A 27,005-nucleotide genomic window follows, 5' to 3' on the forward strand; every position below is an offset into this window, starting at 1 on the left:
TGCCGAACACGTATTCCCCCCCTAGTCCCATATACCTGCGCTCAGACCATAACCCTCCATTCCATTCCCGTCCATATAACTATCCAATTTATTTTTAAATGATAAAAACGAACCTGCCTCCACCACCTTCACTGGAAGCTCATTCCACACAGCCACCACTCTCTGAGTAAAGAAGTTCCCCCTCATGTTACCCCTAAACTTCTGCAATGGCTCTTCATTTTTCCTGCCTAATATATAATTACATATTGCATTTTAAGCAATTTCCCTGGCTGTATGCAATATAGTTTTCTAAATTCTCCAAAATAGAGCCATAGGACAATACAGCATGGAAAAGGGACTTTTAGCCAAACCCATCCATGCCAATCAAGCTGCCTAACTGAGCTGGTTCTGCTTGCCTGTATCCCTCTGAACATTATCTATTCATGTACCTGTCTAAATGAAAATAAAGTAATGTAAATGTTACTGTTATTCAAAAAAAATTCTTATATTTCCAAATTGTTGTTTTTAATCCTTGCATTTAAATACTGCAGCTGCCTTGGTTCACAGTTACCTCTGGATCAATGGTCCAGCCCTCTGGTTTTTAGTTCACTTGATTTTTAGTACCTTTGATTTAGACCTGCATTTGCAGTTCTTTTTCACACAGGGTTTGTAGTGCCCTTGATTAGGAGAATCGTCCACTTTATGCATTGCCAACAGCTTTAGTACATTTTCTGTAGCAAATTTAATACCATCTAATATCACAACTACCTCTTTTTGAACAGGGACATAACACTGGAGTGTATGTTAAAAGACTTGCTACAGTATGCACCATATTGCGCAATTTAAAGCTGAAAAATGCAAAAGCTCCTTACCAATGGGTGGGGGCCGCCCTCCTCCCACACCCTTGCCCCCCCCCCCCCCCCCCTCCCACTCGGTCACTACGCTCCTCAGGCTTGGTCCCTCGCAATTTCTCGCTCCCAACTCTCACCCAGTGTTGGCTGCCCTGATTGCACTGTTTTTTTTGGCAGGCAAACAAGTGACATTCGTCTTCTCTCATAGGTGCTAAATTGTAGACCAAAGCTAAGGTTGACTGCATTTTAGCGGTTGGTGCTGAGATTAGCAGCAAAGAAAAATAAAGTGCTGAATGTTTTGAAGTGACAATGTGATCCAGGCTAAAGAGAAAATGAAGCGGCTACATGATTAAAATCCCAAATGACAGGAGTCAAGAGTGCTTTATTGTCATATCCCAGATAAAAATCCAGCTGTTCAACAATAAAGCCTGGATATGCTGGAAATATTTAACAGGCCAAGGCAATATAGTGATACAGCATGGAAACGGGCTATTCAATTCAACTCGCCCAGGTCGACCACTATGTCCATGTGAGCTTGTCCCATTTGCCTGTGTTTGGCCCACCTCACTCTAAAATTTTCCTATCCATGTACCTGTCCAAATATCTTTCAATGGTTGTAATTGACATCCAAGATGCATTACAACTTGGTTTTTCAACATGTCTGCAGGAAATTTCAGAAATTGTGCATGAACCCAGTCCATCACACAACTCAGCCATTCCCCAACCCCCCCCCCCCCCCCCCCCCCCCCCCCCCCAATGCCTGCCCTCTGACTTAAGTACCTTAACTCTATACCTTAAAAACTCTGGAAATCTACCAACATAATGAAGGACCATTTACACGCTGATTGTCCCCGCTTCTCTCCTTTCTTGTTGGGTAGAAGATACAAATGCTTGAAAGTACATGCTGCCTGATTCAGTGACAGCTTGTTGACTGCTATAATCAGAATAATGAACTGTCCTCATAAACCCTTTGCACCCTTTGAAATGTTCCATTTTTTAAATCTCCATTTCCCTGTTGTTGCAATGCTATACTATATTCTGCACACTGGTATTTTTCCCCTTTGCACTACCTGGTGTACTCGATTGTAGTCGGGTATGGTATGATTTGACTGTATAGCAAGCAAAATGTTATTTATTTTACTTTATAACATGTAATAATAGTAAACCAATGACCAATAGTAACCACTTCCATTGACATTTCATTCCATATGCCACTACCCTCTATGAAAAAGTTGTCCCCTTATGTCCTTTTAATTCTTTCCCCTCTCCCTGGGGAAAAAAAGAGACTGACCATCCACCTCATCTACATAGGTTCCTCATGATTTTGTGTACCTCTGAGGTCCCTCAACCTCTTCCTCTACAGTTAAAACAGAGACAGCCTATCCAGACTCTCCTGATAACATTTGTGAAGAGAAAAACAGAGTTAACAGGGTCAATTGCTTTTCATCAGGGGAATAATTGGGAGAACATTTTAAACTGCAAGGAGGTAGATTGTAGGTGAGATTACAGGACAAAAGAGATGAAAATGCAATGCAAAAGAGTGAATGTTCTTTTTAAATGGAATATTTTATTGTCACATGTGACAAGGCACAGTAAAATTCTTTGCTTGCGTGCCCAAGGTTTGCAAATAGTCGCCACATAAATGGTGCTGACAAAGTTACAAAGTACCCCGCCGGCTCCTCCTTTGTTCTTACCCATCCCCTCCTCCTGTGTTCTGCCCACCTCCCCCTCCCTCATGGCAGTCCCCCCACGCCGGGACCTTCATTGTTTCTTATCCCCACCCCCCCACCATCATAGTGGCCCAAGGCTCCCACCGACCCACGAGGATCTGTCCACCGACCCACGAGGATCTGTCGGTCACAAGGCCCCTCTGCTGCCAAAGTTCCACCCCCGCCGCGAGGCTCCATCGGCCCAGGCTGGTTTTGCTGCCCGGTTTCTCCATGGCTCCCTGTGAGGCCTGTGGGGGAGAGTCGGGCCTACCGGGTGGATTCAGGTCCGCGGCGGGTGAGTCCAGCACACCAGCAGGCGAGTCCTCGGTCTCTACGGGCCCGCGGCTCCCCGTAGCCAATGATAATCATTAAACAAGGAACATTGGCGAAAGGAAAATTGCAGCTCTTGTACAGCTGCAGGTTCTCACAAACCTTATATTTTACTGCCTGCATAAAGAACACACTTAAGACACATGATGCAAGTCAAACAAGCATTGATGCTGCTGATATCCTGGGCAAAAATTGAAGAATGAGACAAAATGAGAGTTACTCCAGTGAGGTGGGAGGAGATGGAATGGGAACATTTGGCAAAGCATAGCCAACGTTAAGGATTCATTCAGAGTACTGGCCAAGAGATAATTTCAGCTGTGTATTTGACAAGATATCTGGGCTGAGTGAATTAACTGATGGAAGACAAAAGAGAAAAATAACTGGTCATTAAATTGTCAGGAATAAAGAAGGTTCTTGATAAAGGTTGAATAATCATCAGGGGAATGTAGCATGCCGGTCAGCCTTGGCACAGAGTAAAGAGCTAGCATTAGAAATCCAAGACACTAAATGACAGATTATTGATTTATTCAAAGTGGATGGAGGAGTGGCTGATGGTTCAACCAAGAGAGTGTTGCGATCAGAGATGCAGGAACAAGATCTACATAATGGACCATGCTAAGGGTACAGCAGAAGGTTGGTAGGAAAAGAGATCTGTGAAGCAGTGATGGCAACCATTTTACGGTGTGAAGCAGAGGGTCGTGGTTGATGTGGACCCCACTTAAGGGGCCCAGAATGGAACAGGAAAGTAAAGCGCAATATAGAAACAGAAATGGCTGTAAATTACGTATGTAATATGACTTGAGCGTGATTGCGCAATAATTTATAGAAGATGTTGGTAAGGCTGCATTTAGAGTATTGTGTTCAGTTCTGGGCACCATGTGAAAGGAAAGATGTCAAGCTGGAAAGGATACAGAGAAGTGTTCAAAAGGGAACTGCAGATGCTGGAATATCGAAGGTACACAAAATTGCTGGAGGAACTCAGCGGGTGCAGCAGCATCTATGGAGCGAAGGAAATAGGCGACGTTTCGGGCCGAAACCCTTCGAAGGGTTTCGGCCCGAAACGTCGCCTATTTCCTTCGCTCCATAGATGCTGCTGCACCCGCTGAGTTCCTCCAGCAATTTTGTGTACCTAAGGATACAGAGAAGATTTACAACAATGTTGCCAGGGCTAGAGGGTCTGAGCTATAGGGAGAAGTTGAATAGGCTGGGACTCTATGCCTTGGAGCTCAGGAGGATGAGGAATGATCTTATTGAGGTGTAGAAAATCATGAGTGGAATAGATCGGGTAGATGTACAGAGTCTCTTGCCCAGAATGGGTGAATCGAGGACTAGAGGGCATACAGTGCATTCAGAAAGTATTCAGACCCCTTCACCTTTTCCGCATTTTGTTACGTTACAGCCTTAGTTAAAAATTGATTAAATTATCTTTCTTTATCATCAATTTACACACAATACCCCAGAAGAAGAAGCGAAAACAGGTGTTTAGAAATTTTTGCAAAGTATTTAAAAAGAAATAACTGAAATATCACATTTACATAAGTATTCAGACCCTTTCCTATGACACTCAAAATTGAGCTTAGTTTCATCCTGTTTCCATTGATTATCCTTGAGATGTTTCTTCAATTTGATTGGATTCTACCAGTGGTAAATTAAATTTATTGAACATAATTTGGAAAGGCACACATCTGTCGATATAAGGTCCCACAGTTGACAGTGCATGTCAGACCATAAACCAAGCCATGAAGATAAAAGACAAAGCCATGTAGACCTCCGAGACATGATTGTGTAAAAACACAGATCTGGGGTAGGGTATAAAACAATTTCTGCAGCATTGCAGGTCCCGAAGAGCATAGTGGCCACCGTCATTCGTAAATGGAAGAACTTTGGAACCACCAGGACTCTTCACAGATTTGGCCTCCCGGCCAAACAGTGCAATCTGGGGAGAAGGGCCTTTGGTCAGGGAGGAGACTAAGAGTTCCTCTGTGGAGATGGGAGAACCTTCCAGAAGAACAGCTATATCTGCAGCACTCCACCAATCAGGCCTTTATGGTAGAGTGGCCAGACGGAAGCCACTCCTCAGTAAAAGGCACATGACAGCCTGTTTGGAGTTTGCCCAAAGGCATGAGAAACAACATTCTCTGGTCTGATGAAACCAAGATTGAACTCTTTGGCCTGATTGCCAAGAGTCACGTCTGGAGGAAACCAGGCACCGGTCATCACCTGGCCAATACCATACCTACGGTGAAGCATGGTGGTGGCAGCATTATGCTGTGGGGATGTTTCAGGATTGAGGGAAAGATGAATGGAACAAAGTACAGAGATCCTTGATGAAAACCTGCTCCAGACCATTCTGGACCTCAGATTGGGGTGGAGGTTCACCTTCCAACAGGACAACGACCGATAGCACACAGCCAAGACAACACAGGTTGTGGCTTTGTGACAAGCCGGTGAATGTCCTTGAGTGGCCCAGCCAGAGCCCAGACTTGAACCCGATCGAACATCTTTGGAGGGGCCTGAAAATAGCTGTGCATCGACGGTCCCCATCCAACCTGACAGAGCTTGAGAGGATTTGCAGATAAGAATGGGAAAAATTACCCAAATACAGGTGTGCCAAGCTTGTAGCGTCATACCCAAGATGACTTGAGGCTGTAATCGCTTCCAAAGGTGCCTCAACAAAGTACTGAGTAAAGGGTCTAAATACTTATGTAAATGTGATATTTCAGTTATTTATTTTTAATTACTTTGCAAAAATTTCTAAACACCTGTTTTTGCTTTTTTATTATGGGTTATTGTGTGTAGATTGATGATAAAAAAAAAGAATTTAATCCATTTTAGAATAAGGCTGTAACGTAACAAAATGTGGAAAAGGTGAAGAGGTCTGAATACTTTCTGAATGCACTGTAGGTTTAAGGTGAAGGGGAAATGATTTATTAGGAATCTGAGGGGTGACTTTTTCACACAAAGGGTGGTGGGTGTATGGAACAAGCTACCAGAGGAGGCTGCTGAGGCAGAGACTATCCCAACATTTAAGAAACAGTTAGACAGGTACATGGATAGGATAGATTTGGAGAAATATGGACCAAGCACGGGCAGGTGGGACGAGTGTAGCTGGGACATATTGGCCAGTGTGGGCAAGTTGGGCAGAAGGGCCTGTTTCCAGTCGGTATCACACTATGACTCGATGACTCTATAATAATTTCATTTGTGTTCTAGCTGAGAGCTATATGGAAAATAATTCTCAAGGCCAGAATAGTTAACATTTACAAACCTACTTGCTAAATTAACTGAGTGCCAAATATTCTATTGGCAACCAAAAAACATTGACACAAGCTCCACTGACACGATGTAGCTGATGCATGCAAGCTACACCACAGATGCTGCCTCCAGTAAAACAAATTCTCATTAAATTCTCATTTTGAAAGGTATCAAGTAAGCACATTTCCAAAAATCAAGACATATTGGCGAAATGAGTAGTCATAGAGTGATATGCAGCATGGAAATGCCCTTCGGCCCAACTTGCCCACACCGATCAACATATCCCAGCTACACTAGTCCCACCTGCCTGCGTTTGGTCCATATCCCTCCAAACCTGTCCTATCCATGCACCTGTCTAACTGTTTCTTAAAAGTTGGGATAGTCCCAGCATCGACTACCTCCTCTGGCAACTTGTTCCATACAACCACTGTATGGAAAAAGTTACCACTCAGATTCCTATTAACTTGTTCATCAGTCAATGAAAGTAAGCATGCAGGTACAGCAGGCAGTGAAGAAAGTGAATGGCATGTTGGCCTTCATAACAAGAGGAGTTGAGTATAGGTCCTTCTGCAGTTGTAAAGGGCCCTTGTGAGACCACACCTGGAGTATTGTGTGCAGTTTTGGTCCCCTAATTTGAGGAAGGACATTCTTGCTATCGAGGGAGTGCAACGTAGGTTTACAAGGTTAATTCCCGAGATGGCAGGATTGTCATATGCTGAGAGAATGGAGCGGCTGGGCTTGTATACTCTGGAATTTAGACGAATGAGTGGGTTATTATTGAAGGATGATTATTGAAACATATATAAGATTATAAAGGGTTTGGACACACTAGAGGCAGGAAACAGGTTATCCACTTTGGTGGCAAGAACAGGAAAGTAGACTATTATCTGAATGGTGGGCGATTAGGAAAAGGGGAGATGCAACGAGACCTGGGTGTCATGGTACACCAGTCATTGAAAGTAGGCAGCAGGCAGTGAAGAAATCGAATGGTATGTTAGCATTCATAGCAAAAGGATTTGAGTATAGAAAATAGGTGCAGGAGTAGGCCATTCGGCCCTTCGAGCCTGCACCGCCATTCAATATGATCATGGCTGATCATCCAACTCGGTATCCTGTACCTGCCTTCTCTCCATATCCCCTGATCCCTTTAGCCACAAGGGCCACATCTAACTCCCTCTTAAATATAGCCAACGAACTGGCCTCAACTACCTTCTGTGTCAGAGAATTCCAGAGATTCACCACACTCTGTGTGAAAAATGTTTTCCTCATCTCGGTCTTAAAAGATTTCCCCCTTATCCTTAAACTGTGACCCCTTGTTCTGGACTTCCCCAACATCGGGAACAATCTTCCTGCATCTAGCCTGTCCAACCCCTTAAGAATTTTGTAAGTTTCTAGAAGATCCCCCCTCAATCTTCTAAATTCTAGCGAGTACAAGCCGAGTCTATCCAGTCTTTCTTCATATGAAAGTCCTGACATGCCAGGAATCAGTCTGGTGAACCTTCTCCATACTCCCTCTATAGCAAGAATGTCTTTCCTCAGATTAGGAGACAAAAACTGTACGCAATACTCCAGGTGTGGTCTCACCAAGACCACACCAACTGCAGTAGAACCTCCCTGCTCCTATACTCAAATCCTTGTGCTATGAATGCTAACATACCATTTGCTTTCACTGCCTGCTGCACCTGCATGCCTACTTTCAATGACTGGTGTACCATGACACCCAGGTCTCGTTGCATCTCCCCTTTTCCTAATCGGCCACCATTCAGATAATAGTCTACTTTCCTGTTTTTGCCACCAAAGTGGATAACCTCACATTTATCCACATTATACTGCATCTGCCATGCATTTGCCCACTCACCCAGCCTATCCAAGTCACCTTGCAGCCTCCTAGCATCCTCCTCACAGCTAACACTGCCCCCCAGCTTCGTGTCATCTGCAAACTTGGAGACGTTGCATTCAATTCCCTCGTCCAAATCATTAATATATATTGTAAATAGCTGGGGTCCCAGCACTGAGCCTTGCGGTACCCCACTAGTCACTGCCTGCCATTGTGAAAAGGACCCGTTTACTCCTACTCTTTGCTTCCTGTCTGCCAGCCAGTTCTCTATCCACATCAATACTGAACCCCCAATACCGTGTGCTTTAAGTTTGTATACTAATCTCTTATGTGGGACCTTGTCGAAAGCCTTCTGAAAGTCCAGATATAACACATCCACTGGTTCTCCCTTATCCACTCTACTAGTTACATCCTTGAAAAATTCTATAAGATTCGTCAGACATGATTTACCTTTCATAAATCCATGCTGACTTTGCCCAATGATTTCACCACTTTCCAAATGTGCTGCTATCCCATCTTTAATAACCGACTAGCAGTTTCCCCACTACCGATATTAGACTAACTGGTCTGTAATTCCCCGTTTTCTCTCTCCCCCCCTTTTTAAAAAGTGGGGTTACATTAGCTACCCTCCAATCCTCAGGAACTACTCCAGAATCTAAAGAGTTTTGAAAAATTATCACTAATGCATCCACTATTTCTGCGGCTACTTCCTTAAGTACTCTGGGATGCAGCCTATCTGGCCCTGGGGATTTATCAGCCTTTAATCCATATAGGAGCAGGGAGGTTCTACTGCAGTTGTACAGGGCCTTGGTGAGACCACACCTGGAGTATTGCGTACAGTTTTGTCTCCTAATCTGAGGAAAGACATTCTTGCCATAGAGAGAGTACAGAGAAGGTTCACCAGACTGATTCCTGGGACGGCAGGACTTTCATATGAAGAAAGACTGGATAGACTCGGCTTGTACTCGCTAAAATTTAGAAGATTGAGGGGGGATCTTATAGAAACTTACAAAATTCTTAAGGGGTTGGACAGGCTAGATGCAGGAAGATTGTACCCGATGTTGAGGAAGTCCAGAAGAAGGGGTCACAGTTTAAGGATAAGGGGGAAGTCTTTTAGGACCGAGAAGATAAATTTTCACACAGAGTGGTGAATCTGGAATTCTCTGCCACAGAAAGTAGTTGAGGCCAGTTCATTGGCTATATTTAAGAGGGAGTTAGATGTGGCCCTTGTGGCTAGAGGGATCAGGGGGTATGGAGAGAAGGCAGGTACAGGAAACTGAGTTGGATGATCAGCCATGATATTGAATGGCGGTGCAGGCTCGAAAGGCCGAATGGCCTACTCCTGCACCTATTTTCTATGTTTCTATGTAACATATTCCCGATGTTGGGGGAGTCCAGAACCAGGGGCCACAGTTTAAGAATAAGGGGTAAGCCATTCAGAACGGAGATGAAAAAACAATTTTTCACACAGTGAGTTGTGAGCCTGTGGAATTCTCTGCCTCGGAGGGCGGTGGAGGACGGTTCTCTGGATACTTTCAAGAGAGAGCAAGATAGGGCTCTTAAAGATAGAGGAGTCAGGGGATATAGGGAGAAGGCAGGAACGAGCTACTGATTGGAGATGATCAGCCATGATCACATTGAATGACAGTGCTGGCTCGAAGGACCAAATGGCCTACTCCTGCACTTATTGTCTATTGTCTAAATCTTTTCCCCTTCACCCTAAACCTATGTCCATGATTCACCTACTCTGGGTCAGTGAAATGAGTAAAACTTTATAACTTGAGTCATAATGTTGTTAAAACATTTAGGAACCTCTAGTTATTCGATGGGCTGACTGACAGTCTCCTTTGACAAAATCTACAATTCTATTCCATTCTTCAACTTCTGTATGATATTTGTGCACTGTGGTAAATACAATTTCAGTGTAAGGCACTCAACATGTGCTTGATACATTGATTTTCCTTATGCATAGAACACTAAGTACAGCACAGGAACAGGGCCTTCAGCCCACAATGTCTGTGCCAAACATGATGCCAAAATAATCTCATCTCATCTGCCTGATGATCATGATCCATATCCCTCCATTCTCTGCATATCCATATAAGTTTATCTACATCCCGCTGTAAACATTTATATCAGCCTTCTTCACAGTCCGCAACTCCAGCAACCTTTGTGTTGAACTTACTAACTAACTGACCAAATTAAATTTATATCCATGTCATTTATATATATCGCGAACAGCAGAAGTCCCAGCACAGAACCCTGTGGGACTCCACTGGTCATAGACATCCTGTTTAAAGCCCTTCCACCACAGCCATCTTGTTGCGGCAGTGGAAGGGCGTCATTCAGGCTGGATGTTTGTGACCTGTAGAGTGTCCTGGAATATATAAATGTCTTCTGTTATGGTCATGGAGTCAAACAGCATAGAAACAGGCCCTTCGGCCCAACTTACCCACGCCACCTAAAATGCCTCGCTACACTAGTCCCACCTACCATACCTCTTAAAAACTTGGCCCATATCCCTCTAAAACTACCTTATCCATGTATCTGTCCAACTGTCTCTCAAATATTATGATAGTACCTGCAAAATACTATCTGCAAAGATAAAGATAAAGAGATAATTTTATTGATCACATACACACCTAGGTGTAGTGAAATGCTTCTTGCCATGCAGCACATAAAGAAGAATACAAACATAACAATAATAAAGAAATTTAAACATAAAAACATCCCCCCACAATGGTTCCCATTATGAGGGAAGGCACAGTGTCCAGTCCCCATCCCATATCCACCCATAGTCGGGCCTATTGAGGCCTCCACAGTTGCCTTTAAGGAGGCCCGATGTTCCAGGCCGTTCTCGCCGGATGATGGTGCTCCGGCGTCAGGAGAATCCTCTCAGCGGCATGGGAACCCTGGAACGGCCGCTTCCCTCACCGGAGACCGCGGCTTCCGAAGCCAACAAGGCCGCGCCAGTTGGAGCTCCACCACTGGCGATCTCATCGAGAGATCCCAGGCTCCCGGTGTAAAGTTCGGCGCCGCTGGCCGCTCCACAGACCCACAGCTCCGCGATGTTTATCCCGGCGGTCTTCAGCTTACCGGGCTAGGCATCGCCCGCTCCGCTCCGCTCCACGATAGCGCTCCAGCGCTGTGCCGCCTCCGAAGCCGAGGTTCTGGGCGGTCCCCTCAGGAAACACCGCTCCAGGCCCGCTGGTAGGCCGCGAGGACGGGTCGACACTGCAGCCCGGAGAAAAGCTGCCTCTCCGACCAGGTAGGGACCCTGAATGACAGTTTCCCCCTTCCCCCCCCCCCCCTCCCCCCACATAGAAAAGTCTAGACTTCCAGAACAAAAACACTTTAACTAACTAAAAATAAAAACAAGAGATGAAAAAGACGGACAGCTGCTGGCTGGGCAGCCATACACAGGACAGCGCCCCCTGCAAGTATTGCCTTCTGTTAATAAACCAATTCTGAATCAGAACAACCAAGTCACTGTGAATCTTTGCATCTTAACCTTCTGGATCAGCATAGCATGTGGGACTTGCTCAAATGTCTTTAAAAAAAATCCATGTAAAAGGCAAATAAACTGATTTTTTTTTCCTTTCCTTTCCTTGTAGGCCAATTATACAGATCCGCAGAGCAAGCTTCGATTTAGCAGCACAGAGGAGTTTTCATACATCCGAATGCTTCCTTCAGACATTGTGACTGGTTATTTGGCTTTGAGGAAGGCAACTAGCATTGTACCATAAATTATTGCATGGAATTTTGTTTGAAATACCTGATTTGCAATTGAAATACCAATTTGCATCGTGAAAATCAAAACGACCTGCAGATGCTGGAAATTTGCAGTGAGTTGTGACATTTGGAGTTCATTGTTCACAGCTGAAATTTCAAGTAAATTGTTTCGATAACAAAGAGTTTAAGTGAATGAACGACATGAAATTGGAAGAGACTTTAAAACTACAAAAAGCCATACATGGAATACTTGGGAATGTCAAATATGCTGAGTGCATAGCCCATATTTGTATTTTTTGTTGGCAAAACCCACTCAATTTTGGAAACTTCTGACAAGATCTGCAAATAAGAACAATTCCTATGAAAAGTCTATTACATGACCCTGGATCGAAGACATTGGTTGAAGCGAGTTGTCAGCTTTTCCTCATAATGGAGGCTCTGGACCAAAGTTAATGAAGTAGGCTGTGGTAATAAAAATATAAATGCCTAAACATAGTACACTGTAAACAATATGATAAACGAGAGAAAAAAGGAGTAAGAAAAAAATGAAAAATAAAAAATAAAATACAATTTTTTAAAAAATCAGTGCGTATATATACTGTACACACACTCACAAGTACACACACACACACACATACATATATACACATGTGTGTGTGTGTGTGTATATATATATATATATATACACACACATATTTATATATATATATTTATATATCTATATTACTAAAAGTAAGATCTTGACCGCTTTTGACTCAATGCGATGTGATTTCCGAGAGAACGCCGCCACTTACGGAGGTCATTTTTGGCCACCTACCTCAGAGCCCCCCTCCGCCGGACTGGACCAGAGGATTTTTCCCATTGATGAAAAATCAGTGAGATATTAATGTTTTTTTTTTAATTGCCATTCTCTCTGCTGCCCCTGCTGGTGGGAGGGGGGAGGGACTATAAAACCTGGAAGTGGTGTGCCTCACTCTGTCTCTGCAAGATGGAGGAAGTGAGAGGGTCACGTCACTCTGAATAACACTGAGCACATGTCTACTCAACTGTGAGTGCCCTTAATGTGGTTTGAAAATGAAAATATGGTTGGTTTGAAGTAAAAAGGCACTGCAAATGGTTGTTTGGGGGGTAGGGTTGAAGTAAAAAAGGCACTGCAAAGGGGTGCTTGGGGGTTTTGGGTTGAAGTAAAAAGGCACTGCAAAGGGGTGCTTGGGGGTTTTGGGTTGAAGTAAAAAGGCACTGCAAAGGGTTGTTTGGGGGTTTTGGGTTGAAGTAAAAAGGCACTGCAAATGGTTACTTGTCTAAACTTGACAACTTCCTATTTGCCCTATATTGATTTTAGATAAAACGCTACCACTTACTGCTGTGATTTTTGGCCATCTTACTCAGTCCCCCTCCGCTCATCAGGTGCAGAGGGTTCTACCCATCAATGAAAAATAAAAGTGTTATTAGTGTTTAAAAAATGTTGAGAATCTCTCTCCTGTGAATCACGCCATGAAGGCCACACCTTTTCTGGTGGAAGGGGGAGGTATTATAAAACCCGGAAGTGTGGGTGTGGCTCAGTCTCTGCATGATGGGGGAGGGAGAGATCACGGCTGTCTGAGCTGTGAATCAACTGAACACACTGAATGTCTACTGAACTGTGAGTGTGGTGTTTTGTGTGGTATCACCCTGCTTGAAATGGTATAAAACTGCATTTGAATGTGGTGGCCTTGCACCCTCCTTGAAATGGTATGAAACTGCACTTGAATTTGGTGGCCTTGCACCCTGCTTGAAGTGGTTGGAAACTGCACTTGAATTCAGTGGCCTTGCACCCTGCTTGAAGTGGTATGAAACTGCACTTGAATTTGGTGGCCTTGCACCCTGCTTGAAATGGTAGGAAAATGGATTTAAATTTGCCAGTCAACTGCCAGTCCACCAGCCGTGAGTGAGCTGCCAGCACATCAGGCTTGAGGGACTGAGCTGTCACCCCAAGAATCCATTTGGCCCACAATGTCCATACAAGCCCTCTGGAGACCAGTAGTCCCTGCAGCCAACAACACCCATACCAGCGCTCCAGAAAGCCCCCCCCCTCCTCCCCCCTCTCCCCCCCCCCCCTCTCCATCCCCCCCTCCACCCCTCTCTCCACCCCTCCCTCTCTCCCCCTCCTCTCCCTACCCCCCTCCATCTCTTTCTCTGCCCCGGGGAGGGGGTAGAGGGGGAGGGGGTAGAGGCAGCACCTACCCAGGTCGTAGAGCAGCAGACTCCTCACCATGCACTGCGCCCGAGCTAGGCTACGGCCGGCGTGGACCCCAGCGAGGCCCGGAGCGAGCTGAGGACGGTCAAAAGCAGCGGAGGGCCGGTCGATTGTGGCTTCCACGAGGGGAAGCCCACCCGCGTGACAGACGATCGGGTGGGAGAGGCAGAGAGGAGGCCGTCCCGCGTGACCGCCAGGTGTGATCGGCATCACCAGCGAGGAAAAGGCGTCACAATTCCCCGAGTTCCTGCGATCGACGGAGGAATCGCAGGTCTCCATAGACGGCCTCTCCCAGAGGGAGTAATAGCCACCATGATCAACTTTCCATCGCGCTGTCCCGCAACCTCACTCGCGCCCGCGCAGAGATAACGACTGCCGCGGCAATGTTATAGAACTTCAAGGAGCCCTGCGGAGTGCACAGCACGACCTGAGCAGCAGTTTAAAAACGCTAAGTGACAAATTTAAGAAGCCAAGAAGTACAGAAGACAGAACAGGGGTGACGTCACTCGCAGCGCGAGCAGAGGCAAGCAGGCAGAGCCATTGTGATGTCATCAGCGAGACCATCTCGTTTATTTACCAAGTTTGAATTTTTTGAACATTTTCATAAATAACTCGGGAAATAATGCATTCAATTTTCAGATGAGGCGATTTTTGACATCATGGCGTAAATCTCTCGGAATATGTAAAAATTTCACCGTTAGCGCATCTTCTTCAATTCCTAAATTTCTTCAGATGTGATTGTTATATTTCTTCTGAGTTATTTCAAGCTTCTCTGAAGTAATCAAGACTCGGTGTTTTTGTGAAATTGTCCTGCAAATTTAATTTGCCAAACGTGATGATGCTGACGGCCACCTTCCTCCTCCCCAACCTATTTATCATTGGTGGAAAAGTAAACAAAACAACTATATAACCAACCTGTTATACATCAGGTTGGTTATGACTCACCAGATCCTGTTCCTCTGAGAACAAAGCAGCTTCAGCAAAGATCCAGCAATGGACTTAATAGCATACATTGTTAGTTTAAAGAGAGTTGCTCATCAAAATCTAATGATCTTTGTGACAGATTTCCCTTTTATTGCAAAGTTGGTTGATGTCATTTCAGTGGGACCTCTGCAATCCTAGCTGAATAATCAAAGTATTTTCGCTAACTGCAAACTGGAAGGCAATAGCACAATTATTTTTTTTGCTGGTATTTTAAACATTTAGACGAGCCCTAACTAATGATTGAATGCACAAATAAGAATAAGGTAAAATGTTAAATGAATAAATAAAATCCATTATATTCAGGAATATTTGTGAGGGAATTGCTAGTAATAATGGCATTACTAGCTCTGGTTTTGTGTATGAGAGAGCAGCACACTTTTGGAAATATCACAGCATGACCACTCGTTTAATCCCAGATATTTTTATCATTTTAGTTGATTTCCTTTTATTGTAAAACAGAGGAAGACTGAACAGTACTGAAATTTCCTGTCCTTTTTACAGTGCATTGGTAATGTACTGCATACCAATAGCTTTGCAGATGTTAAAATTCTAATAATCAACAATTTGTAGAATAATAAAATTAACAACATAGTTTCCAGTTTGCAGTTTAAAAAATACAATCATCTAGAATGAGAATTGGATGTTTTCTATAGAAAACGTATAATAGGTATGATGGTTTAGCTGTTGACGATGCAGTTCACATCCCAAGGGTTCAAACATGGGTGAACCCAAGGGTTCAGATGGGTGCCATCTGCGTGTAGTTTACACTTTCTTCCTGTGACCTGTGGGTTTACGACTGGTGCTTCAGTTTTACTCCCTTATCTGAAAGACATGCTGCAAATTGTGGATGAAAGTGGTAAGAATCAAAAGGGATGCAAGGGGAAAATTACAGGGCTGTAAGGAGATAGTGAGGAGCAAAGGCACTTGCAGGATTATTTTGCTGGGAGCCAGCCGAATTATAATCCACTTATGTCAGTAAACTGTTGAATCTCAAAGTGCCATTTATCCTGTTCATCTGCCTGAATTGAGCTATGCAACCTATGAAGATCAGATTATTCAAAAAGATCATCATTGAATATCTAATGACATCTATTTTAGGATACTCAAAGAGAACCAGTTCCACACACCAGTAAATTCAAGTGGCTTTCTGCTGCAACTGACAAAGTACAAGATTTGGTAAAATTGGAAGAAAATATTAAGAAGCTATTGTAGTTTGAGATTCAATATTTCAACATTTTATAATTTTATTTCTAAGCTAACACTTTTATTAGTGCATGTATATTTATTTAAAATAAAACTACACTAGAACTGTTCAAAATAAATGATCTGGTCCAGAGGTTTTCCACAATTTGTACTCACAATTCAGTATATTCACAATATTGGGATGTTTATGAATATTGCGAAATTTAAAATTTGGTGCCATTTCAATGAAGATGTGTTGTTAATGGTTTACGTAACATGGATAATAGCAATATATTCTCATGTAGTTACATTTTTAACCACAGCAGGTTAATGGCTTGAACCTAAGATTCTTGCAGATTAAAACATCTGGGGTTTTTTTGCACTCAATCATGTTTTAGTGTTTCATTTTATTAGATACATTGCTGGAATGTTCTGTATCCGACAATATGGCTGATCCAGCATGATCTTAATAGCCTTTTATCATTTCATAGACACAAATTGTATTTGAACAGATGCAGGCATTCGCATGAAAGTTAATGATAACATCAGAGTTGTTATTCTTGGTGAAGTAAGTTTTGAATAGGGAAGGATTTGAATAATTAACAAGAGGGGGGCATTTTAGTTTGTTGTGCTTCGTTCTGATTAATCTCTTGTTACAATTTGCATGTCATAACCCCAAAATTACAGTTACTGCAAACGGATGGCTGAATGATTAATTTCTATGACAGAGCTTTCTCTAGTGCTTTGTATATAGAGCCATAGAGTGATACAGTGTGGAAACAGGCCCTGCGGCCCAACTTGCCCAAACCGGCCAACGTCCCAGCTGCATTAGTCCCACCTGTCTGCATTATCCCTCCAACCTGTCCTATCCATGTACCTGTCTAATTGCTTCATAAATGTTGGGATAGTCCCTGCCTCAACTACCTCATCTAGCAGCTTGTTCCAAACAGCCATCACCCGTTGTGTGAAAACGTTACCCCTCAGATTCCTAATAAATCTTTCCCTCTTCACCTTAAATCTATGTCCTCTAGTCCTTGATTCCCCTACTCTGGGCAAGAGACTACATCAACCCGATCTATTCCTCTCATGGTTTTATACACCTCAATAAGACCATCCCTCATCCTCGTGCACTCCAAGGAATAGAGTCCCAACCTACTCAACCTTTCCCAATAGCTCAGACCCTCTAGTCTTGGCAACATCCTCGTAAATCTTCGCTGTACCCTTTCCAGCTTGAAAACATCTTTCCTATAACATGTTGCCCAGAAATGAACACAATACTCTAAATGCGGCCTCACCAACTTATACAACTACAACATGACCTCCCAATTTCTATACTCAATACTCTGACTGATGAAGGCCAATGTACCAAAAGCCTTTTTGACCACCTTATCTACCTGCGACTCGACCTTCAAGGAACCATGCACCTGCACTCCTAGATCCTTCTGCTCTACACCAATCCCCAGAGCCCTACCATTCACTGCGTAGACCCTGCCCAGGTTAGACTTCCCAAAATGCAACACCTTGCATTTCTCTGTATTCAATTCCATCGACCATTCTTCAGCCCACCTGGCCAATTGATCAAGATCCTGCTGCAATTTTTCACAACCATCTTCACTATCTGCAAAACCACCCACTTTTGAATCATCAGCAAACTTGATGCAGATGACAAACAGTAACAGTCCCAGCACCGAACCCTGAAGGCACGCCACTAGTCACAGGCCTCCAGTCCGAGAAGCAACCTTCCACCATTACCCTTCAGCTATCCATTCAGCTATCTGTCCTTGGATCCCATGAGATCTAACCTTCCAGAGCACCCTAACATGGAGAACCTTTTTGAATGCTTTACTGAAATCCAAGTATAAAACATCTACAGCTCTGCCCTCATCAACTTTTTCCGTCACGTCTTCAAAAAAACACAATCAGATCTGTGCTCACATACAAAACCATGCTGACTATTCCTAATCAGCCCTTGTTCCTTCCAAATGCCTATATATCCTATCCCTCAGAATACACTCCAGTAACTTTCCAACTATAGATGTTAAGCTCACTGGCCTATAGTTCCCAGCATTTTCCCTGCAGCCCTTCTTGAATAGAGGCACAACATTTGTCACCCTCCAGTCTTCTGGCACCTCTCCTGGACGCATGTAAAATTTGCTTTAATCTGTTTTAAAACCCCTGTGTTGGAATACACTGAATATTCTTGGACCATGTTGAACATTCATAAATAAATTACTTACTATCAGTGTAATGTAATTGTCTTAACGGCCTGAGAATTTATGTAATTTATGTACCTTTGAAGTCTTGCTAGTCTTCAAATATAGAATGGTAAATTGTTTGAAGCATCAAAGGGATTTACAATGGTTCCATGATCCTCTATTCTACCTGCAACGTAGTTATTAATTCCTCTTTACAGAATTGTTTACTTGGACTTTAATATTTTTTGTATAATATTTCCTTATTTGCTCTGTCCTTTTTCATTGATATTGTTTGAATGAATAGGTGTTACCTCTTTTAAGATATGCAAGTAACTTGCACGTCATAGCTAAAATTGCATTAAACCATACATCTACAAAGCATACATAATGTAACATGACTACCTGCATGCTTGCAAACCATGAAGAATGGGTAAATGCGAAATGCTTGATTTAAAGAATGTAAATTCAACAAAGTTAGCAGCTTTCCTCCAGAGGTGCTGGGTAGTGAACAATCTTTTTGCACAATCTTATGATGTAAATGTTTTTCCCCAGCTATCTAAGAGAGAGTTAGATAGAGCTCTAGGGGCTAGTGGAATCAAGGGAGAAGGCAGGCACGAAGGGCTGAATGGCCTCCTCATGCACCTATTTTCTATGTTTCTAATAGATTCTCGGTTCTCGCTGATATGATAATGGTGAGTGCTGGTATTGAAAGCTGATATGATAGTGGTGGTTAAGAGGCTGTTTAACAACGCCTGTTTCTGTACTGCACTGTTCCAAGATAGTCATAGAGTCATACAGCTCGGAAATGGGTCCATCAGCCCATGTTGACCAAGATGCGCTATTTACTGTAAACTAATCCCATTTGTCCCGCTGAACCTTTCCTAATCACGTACTTAATAAATGTCTTTTAAATGTTGTCATTGTCAAGTCAAGTCACATTTATTTATGTAGCACATTTAAAAAACAACTCTCATTAGCCAAAGTGCTTTACATTTGTTATAAGAATAGCACAACAAAACAAACTACATACATATATACATGTAGCCCTCACTCAGAGGACGTCAGGAAAGGCTTGGGAGTATAGATAAGTCTTTAGTCTTGACTTAAAAGAGTCGATGGAGGGGGTAGTTCTGATGGGAAAGTGGATGCTGTTCCACAGTCTAGGGGCTGCAACCGCAAAGGCGCGATCGCCCCTGAGCTTATGCCTAGACCGTGGGATATTCAGCAACCCCAAGTCGGCCGATCTGAGGGGCCTGGAGGTGGAGTGGTGGGTGAGAAGACTTTTTATGTAGGTGGGGGCAAGCCCATTGAGGGCTTTGTAGACATGGAGGAGGATCTTGAAGTATATACGGAACCGCACAGGGAGCCAGTGGAGAGAGGCCAGGATCGGGTTGATGTGGTCCCTTTTTCGGGTGCCCGTCAGGAGTCTCGCTGCGGCGTTTTGGACCAGTTGCAGGCGGGACGGGGAAGATTGGCTGATGCCAGTGTAAAGGGAGTTGCAGTAATCTAGGCGGGAGGAGATGAATGTGTGGATGATCTTTTCCAGGTCATCAAACTGGAGGAATTGTTTTATTTTAGCTATCGTCCGAAGCTGAAAGAAGCTAGCTTTTACCACGGCATTGACTTGTTTGTCAAATTTCAGTGCTGCGTCAAATATCACTCCAAGGTTTTTGACGTGAGGTTTGAGTAGTGGGGTAAGGCTTCCAAGGCTGCCTGCTATCATTTTGATTGAGTCCGAGGGGCCGAGAAGGATGACCTCATACTTACTCTCGTTTAGTTGGAGGAAGTTCTGAACCATCCAACACTTTATATCCTTGAGGCAGTGGGTAAGGTTAAACAGATTTGATTGGTTTTTGGGCTTCAGGGGGAGATAGAGTTGGGTATCGTCTGCGTAGCAATGGAAGGAAATGCCGTGCCTTTCAATGACTTGGCCTAAGGGGAGCATATACAGGGAGAAGAGAATGGGGCCAAGGATGGAACCTTGTGGAACCCCACAGCAGAGATTAGCTGGAGGGATTGAGTTGCCTATGTTAGTCGAGAAACTCCTACCTTTGAGGTAGGAGATGAACCAGCTCAGGGCAGTGCCATCAATACCAACCCCATACCGGAGAACGAATTAGGATGGTGTGGTCGACAATATCAAATGCTGCACTGAGATCAAGAAGGAGCAGAATTGCACAGTCACCGGAGTCAACGGTGAGCAATAGGTCATTGTGTACCTTTTGTGTACCATTGTGGACTCTGTGCTATGGCCCTGAAACCTGATTGGAAAGTTTCCAAGATAGTGTTTCGGTGAAGGTTGTATGCCTGGTACTCTTGAATGAAGATAATCTAGTTGTTTAAACAAAAAAATCTATGAATATGCAATTCAACAAAATGATTTTTTAAAAGTGGTTAAAATGATAGGCACAAATAAATATGGGGTTTATTTGATTTAATGCACTTGATAGGAAAGTAAATTGACAGGAATGCAGAAGATACTTTCTAACTAAATAATGGTTATAAAATTATGCGCCAAAGGAACCAAATTTCCCATTTCCACCATTTGTAGGTGACGTCTTTTTCTGGCAACAGAAAATAAGGTGATTACTTTGAACACCAAACTAAGTTTCTACTCCCATGAGAAGTAAAAGTAAGCACATTTTTATTTATTTGCTATATTTTTAAATTAGGCTTATGACCCTCAATATGTTCAATCATATTTTTATATTTCAGAGTATGGGACTTAGTAATGTTACTTCAGTTTAGAGCATTTTAACAGTTTGGGCAAATTGTCTTCGAAGTAACAGAAACCATCTATCTCTTAGTTTAGATTTTGAAATTGGGTTATGGTACCATTTTTTAAATTGCACACATTCCTTTATGTTAAATTTTTCATTAAGTTTGAATTGAACAATTTTGTGTTGCTGATATTGTATTTGTTCATTCCCAGGCTGAGCTTTGGCTCTTTCTTGAACCTGTTGCTTTGGCCCCAGAATGAATCAATTAGACAGGTGGGACTTTTGCATTGCCCAAAACCGGGAGTTTCCATTTTTCAGTCAATGAAAAACAGAATTGATATTTCCTATCCCGATGACTTGCAATAGCTGACGTGAACTATCGCCCCTCCCACAAAAAAGCATGTGTGTGTGCCTACATATGATTAAACTTATGATGTGATTGAACCTATTTTATAATTTTCAGTTTTTTGAGAAAATAATAGTAGTTAGAAGAGATAGTGTTGGACGCAGATTCAATTGTAGTGTTTCAAAAGGGAGCTGTGTGAAAAGACTGAAACCTGCAGGGGTACTGTACGTGGAGAGGTTTCGAGAGTATAGCTGACTCTGGCTGATTTACAGTATGGTATGAACTTGGCAGCGTCCTGTCCTGTACTGTTCAATTATTTTAATTTGTAAAACCACGTCCTGGAACTGTTTGTTTCCTGCTAAGGATTTGTTTCCAGTCTTTTCATATGGTCATATGAAACTTTCACAAACACTAACTTCAAAATTGTATTGAAAAATTGACAGTCGTTCACCAATAGGAAGCTTAAATTATGTAAGTAATTGAAGAACTTTCAGGCTGGAGCAATTTCCAAGGAACTATGGTTATCTGAATTCCCACATGGGCACTTAAGCCAGTCTTATTCCTTTAACATAACTGCTTATCAGCCAAAGGTCAAGATGATGTTCCAGCCCATGAGACCACCATTTAAAAAAAGCATTCAGTGCCATTCAGAACTACAACAGGCTTAATACCAGGACCATATCGTAGTTGCAAGATAATTGGTGGCAAGAAACCATCCAGACAATAACTTGGCCTTTATCAAAAACATTTTGAAGTAGAATTCAGCAAGAGCAAATATCATGCCTTAATACAATACAATACAATTCAATTTATTGTCATTTGGACCCCTTGAGGTCCAAACGAAATGTCGTTTCTGCAGCCATACATTACAAAACAAAAAGACCCGAGACACAACACAGTTTACACAAACATCCTTCACATCGTTGTGATGGAAGGCAAAAAAAACTTATCTCTCCACTGCACTCTCCCCCCCCATGTCAGAGTCAGAGTCAAAGTCAAAGCCCCCGGCTGGCGATGGCGATTGTCCCGCGGCCATTAAAGCCATGCCGGGTGATGCAAGGTCGCGCACCGGGTCTTGGTGTTAGAGCCCCCGGCGTGCGCTCGCAAAGTCCCGCGGCCATTCCAAGCGGCGCGGGGCGATGGTGTAAGGCCCCGCTCCAGGTGCTCTTCAACCCTGCAACTCGGGCGGGGGAAGTCGCCGTTGCGGAAGCCCCGAAAAGCGGTCTCCCAGCAGGGACCCGCGGGCTCCCGGTGTTGCCGTCCGCCAAACCCGCAGTTGCAGCCTCCGAAACTCCGGAGGTCGGGTGGCAGCAGTGCTCAACCACAGCTCCACCCGCTCCGGACTCGGCCAGCCCCGTGACGGTGAGTAGTCGGCAGCTCCGCAGCTGGAACCCCAGGTCGTTCCTGTTAAGTTCTTCACAATGCTTGATATGGTTGAGCATGGGAAATAATTTTAGAAAACACTTAGGCAAATTTACAAAAGGTGTGTGTAGTCACTCATTACCTCTCTTTGCCCACAGTTTGTTTAAATATTGATTCAACATTAATGAACAAACTAAATGTAGCATCTGATGCAATGCAAGATTACTCTGGTGTGCAGTGGCCTGACTAGAAATGTCAATATAATTACAGCACTTTTTTAAAGAGGCCTGAAATGGAGCATAGCAATGAATAAAGATACATCTTTTGCACTTTCCCCAATACTAAGCATTGTATGGTGCTATTTAGGGACGACAGATGGCACAATGGGCTAAGTGATCGGCTGGCAACCGGGAGGTAGCCGGTTCGAATCCCGCTTGGAGTGCATACTGTCGTTGTGTCCTTGGGCAAGACACTTCACCCACCTTTGCCTGTGTGTGAATGTGTGTGAATGTGTGTGAGTGATTGGTGGTGGTCGGAGGGGCCGTAGGCGCAGATTGGCAGCCACGCTTCCGTCAGTCTGCCCCAGGGCAGCTGTGGCTACAGAAGTAGCTTACCACCACCGAGTGTGACTGAGGAGTGAATGAATAATGCGATGTAAAGCGCCTTGAGTATTAGAAAGGCGCTATATAAATCCCATCCATTATTATCATTATTATTATTTATCAATATTAGTCATAATAGAGAATATATTTGGTCTTTTAATATTTGGAAACATATTAATTTACCTTTAAAATAAAATATTTAAATCTGCTTCTCATTAATTCTGTTCATGAATAATGTATTTGGCATTTATTTGTTCTCATGGCCTATTTAAAATGGTCCAAATCCTGGCTGGGTTACTTTGTAATCATATTACACTTTAATTTTTCAGATACCTATCAATAGTGTAAATAATTTACCAAATAAATAGATGGCAATTTTAAAAGAGGCTCTTCTGAAGAAGAATTTCTCATTGTTGTAGAAGCTTAAATTCAATGTAAACAAAAATAAGTTATCTAACGTATGGCACTGTTCACTCATAAAGATCACCATTTTGTGCTTTAGTATCTCTTTCGCTGGAGTTTTCCACTGACTTGTTTACTTTGTGTAGTTATGCTTCAGCTGTGAAAGCTTTCCTGTCAGGAAATGGTTGGAGGTGGCCTTTTGACAGGATTGATGAGCTGATGTGGAACAGGCAGTGTTCTTAGTGTTGTGCAGGAGCAGCGAGTTCCAAATATCTGAAGTTTCACATGATTGATTTTGCAATTTGTGGGTCTGTACCCAACCAGATACATCTTAATTTCATTTGCAATCTACCTCTTTGAACCATTGCCTAAGGCAAGATGTCTTTTGGTGTATTCTCTGTTTGCTTTGTTAATGTGGCCCGTCAACCTTTTAAGACTGATCACCTAAGTTAAAAACTATCTATATGACCCAGTTTTGGAGCCTGCAATCCAGAAGACATTTCATTGTATTGAACATGGACAATTGGAGATTATGGAGGATGAGGGAATTAGATTACAAATGAGTTTAACTGTATAGTGCATAGACTTTGAGGACACTGAGTTTAGTAGAAAGCTGGGCATATGCAAGGAAATGCTTGGCAAATGGACCTTGAGAATGAGCTCAGGCTTAGCATATGGAGAACTTAATGCGCTGGAGCTTCATGCTGTGCATGAAGACTATTATGCCCAACACAGAGCTACTGGTCAGCTGCATGAACCTGACAATGAAAGCCCACCATGATGGAGCTGCTTCTGTTTGCAACTCAAGACACTATTAACGAATAAGGCAAATGGAAAATAAAAAGGGAATGGAGACCAATTAGCCTGACAACTGCAGTAGCAAAAATACTGAACCTATTGTTAAAGAGGTGGTAACAGGACAAAAAGGTAAAATCATTGAACAAGTGAACGTCTGTTTATGAAGGGAAATTTACGTTCATTAAATCTGTCAGAATATTAAGGCTGTGATTAGCGCAATAAATAAAGACCATAATTTCTTCACCTAGAGTGTGGTGAATTCTTACCCAAGAGGGCTGCACAGGCTCAATCACTGATTATATTCGTCAGAGATTGAACGATTTTTATGGGGTATGGTTTAATGCATAAAAGTAGAGTTGCGGTTAAATAACTTATTGAATGGCAGCTTATTGAATCGAAGGGCCGAACGGCTTACCTCTGCTCGGGTCTCCGTTGTCGTTGGGGCCTAGCACCGTGGAGCGGCCTCCAACCTGAACGACCCGGGGGCTCGGGAGACTGCGGAGCTGTGGGACTACTCACCATCGTGGGGCTGGCCGGCCTCGGACCGTGGGGAGCGGTGGTGACTCGCTGCTGCGACTCGACTCCTGGGGCTCGGAGGCTCCAGCAACGCAGCCGCAGGTCCGGTGGACTGGGACATCGGGAGCTCACGGGTCCGGGGGGAGAGAGAGACCGCTTCCCGGAGCTCCCGCAACGCGACTTCTCCAGCCCGTGTCGCGGGGTTGGAACGACCCGGACCGGGACCGTACATCGCCCGGCGCGGCTTCATGGCCGTGCGACTCACCATCGCACGCTGGGGCTCCGACCTTGTACTTTCAGACCGGGAGCGGGGCCGTAAATCGCCCCGCGCGGCCTAAAATGGCCGTGGGACTTATCATCACCCGCCTGGAGCTTGGACATCGGGAGAGAAATTGAGAGCAGGGGAGAGAAAAGACTTTGCCTTCCATCACAGTGGGTTCACTGTGATGGATGTTTGTGTGAACTTAATTGTGTGTATGTCTGTAGGACATTGTTTTTGTTTGTATGGCTGTGGAAACAAAATTTCGTTTGAGTCTCACTGGGGCTCAAATGACAATAAATTTGTATTGTATTGTATTGTATTGTATTACTTGTGTAACTATTATTTCAACTGCAAAGGTCAGTGTTAATGCATCAAAACTTAAATACTGTATTTTCATCTCGCACAGTGAAAATAGTAAGGTGCATTAAGGGATATGGAGATAAAGCTGGAACAGTGTACTGATTTTGGATGATCAGCCATGATCATATTGAATGGCGGTGCTGGCTCGAAGGGCGAATGACCTACTCCTGCACCTATTTTCTATGTTACTATGTTTCTATCCCAGGGAGGGTTGCATTGGCTCTGTGGGTAGGGTGAACTTGTGCCCGGTCACCTACTACCTATTATCTTTGTGCCAGCCAACCAAATCATGAAGGTTATCGAAAACACCCTGAGAGGCATTAGAAAACTGTTGTCAATTACATGAACAAACAATACTAAAATCAGGATACCAAGTCTTTGAATATCCTTCCATCAGGCACGTGCCGTGAACAATTACTCAGGGTAGGCAGTCAGTCGGCTTTTAAAAAAAATTAAACTGCGCATGCGCAGATTGTTCGCTCCGTAAAAATAAAAAATAAAAATAAAAACAGTAACAATTCAATTTCCCCAAGGCTTCCTAGTCTCCTTTATTCTTAATTACGGAAAGGGGGGGGGGGGGGGGTTGGGGGGGAAGGGTGATGGCAGATGAAGAGATGGTGGGAAAAACGGGAGCACAGGGAAAAGTTGAATTCATCTAATTGAATGACAACACTTGTTCAAGGGACCAATTGGGGGGAGAGTTCCTTTCACAGCGTGTCAGTCTGTGCCAGGGATAAAGTTGCGGGAGGGCAGGAGTGTTGAGAAGGAGGGGGTCGGGGATAATGGCAGTCACTCACTCACTCACCGCTGCTGCCGCGCTCCGGGCACGGAGCCACCACATTGTAGCCGGGGATAGAAGCAGCTCGAGTAGCTGCGAGCGGCTGCCGGGACCCGACAGCAGAACCGGCCACCACTTCAGTGCCTTCTGCCGGCCCGCTCACCTCTGGCAGTGCTCTCCGTCTGAACACCTTTCACCTGCTGCTCGCCGACTTCGCTCATGTTAGCCTCTTCAGCAAATCCTTAAATTCCCACAGCCGAGTAACCTCAATCGCGCTGTCGGAATTTAAGGATTTGCGGGAAGAGGCTGACATGAGTGAGGCCAGCGAGCGGCAGGAGAGAGGTTTTTAGACTGAGAGCTGCCAGAGGTGAGCGGGGGCCGGGAGAAGGCGCTGAGGTGGCGGCTGGTTCCGCTGTCCGGCCCGGCGGCCGCTCGCAGCCACCCGAACTACTTCTCCCCCCCACCCCGCCCCGCCCCGGCCACAATGCGGTGGCTCCGTGCAAGGAGTGTCGCAAGTGGCTTGATTCCGACCCCCTCCTTCACAACATTCGTGCCCTCCCTGCAACTTT

At 44.0% G+C, this 27,005-nt stretch overlaps 1 protein-coding gene across 2 annotated transcripts in view; it reads left to right on the forward strand.

The window, feature by feature from the left end:
- ino80c (INO80 complex subunit C) overlaps positions 1-12,222 on the forward strand; it is a 28,189-nt gene extending 15,967 nt beyond the window's left edge. For both annotated transcript variants that reach the window (XM_033049557.1, XM_033049565.1), the window contains exon 5: positions 11,576-12,222. In XM_033049557.1, coding sequence (XP_032905448.1) covers positions 11,576-11,707 — 132 coding nt within the window. In that variant the 3' untranslated portion in view covers positions 11,708-12,222. The remainder of the gene's footprint in view (positions 1-11,575) is intronic.
- Positions 12,223-27,005: the final 14,783 nt, after the last annotated feature.

The sequence above is a fragment of the Amblyraja radiata genome, chromosome 2 (genome assembly GCF_010909765.2).
Source record: "Amblyraja radiata isolate CabotCenter1 chromosome 2, sAmbRad1.1.pri, whole genome shotgun sequence".
Taxonomy (NCBI): domain Eukaryota; kingdom Metazoa; phylum Chordata; class Chondrichthyes; order Rajiformes; family Rajidae; genus Amblyraja; species Amblyraja radiata.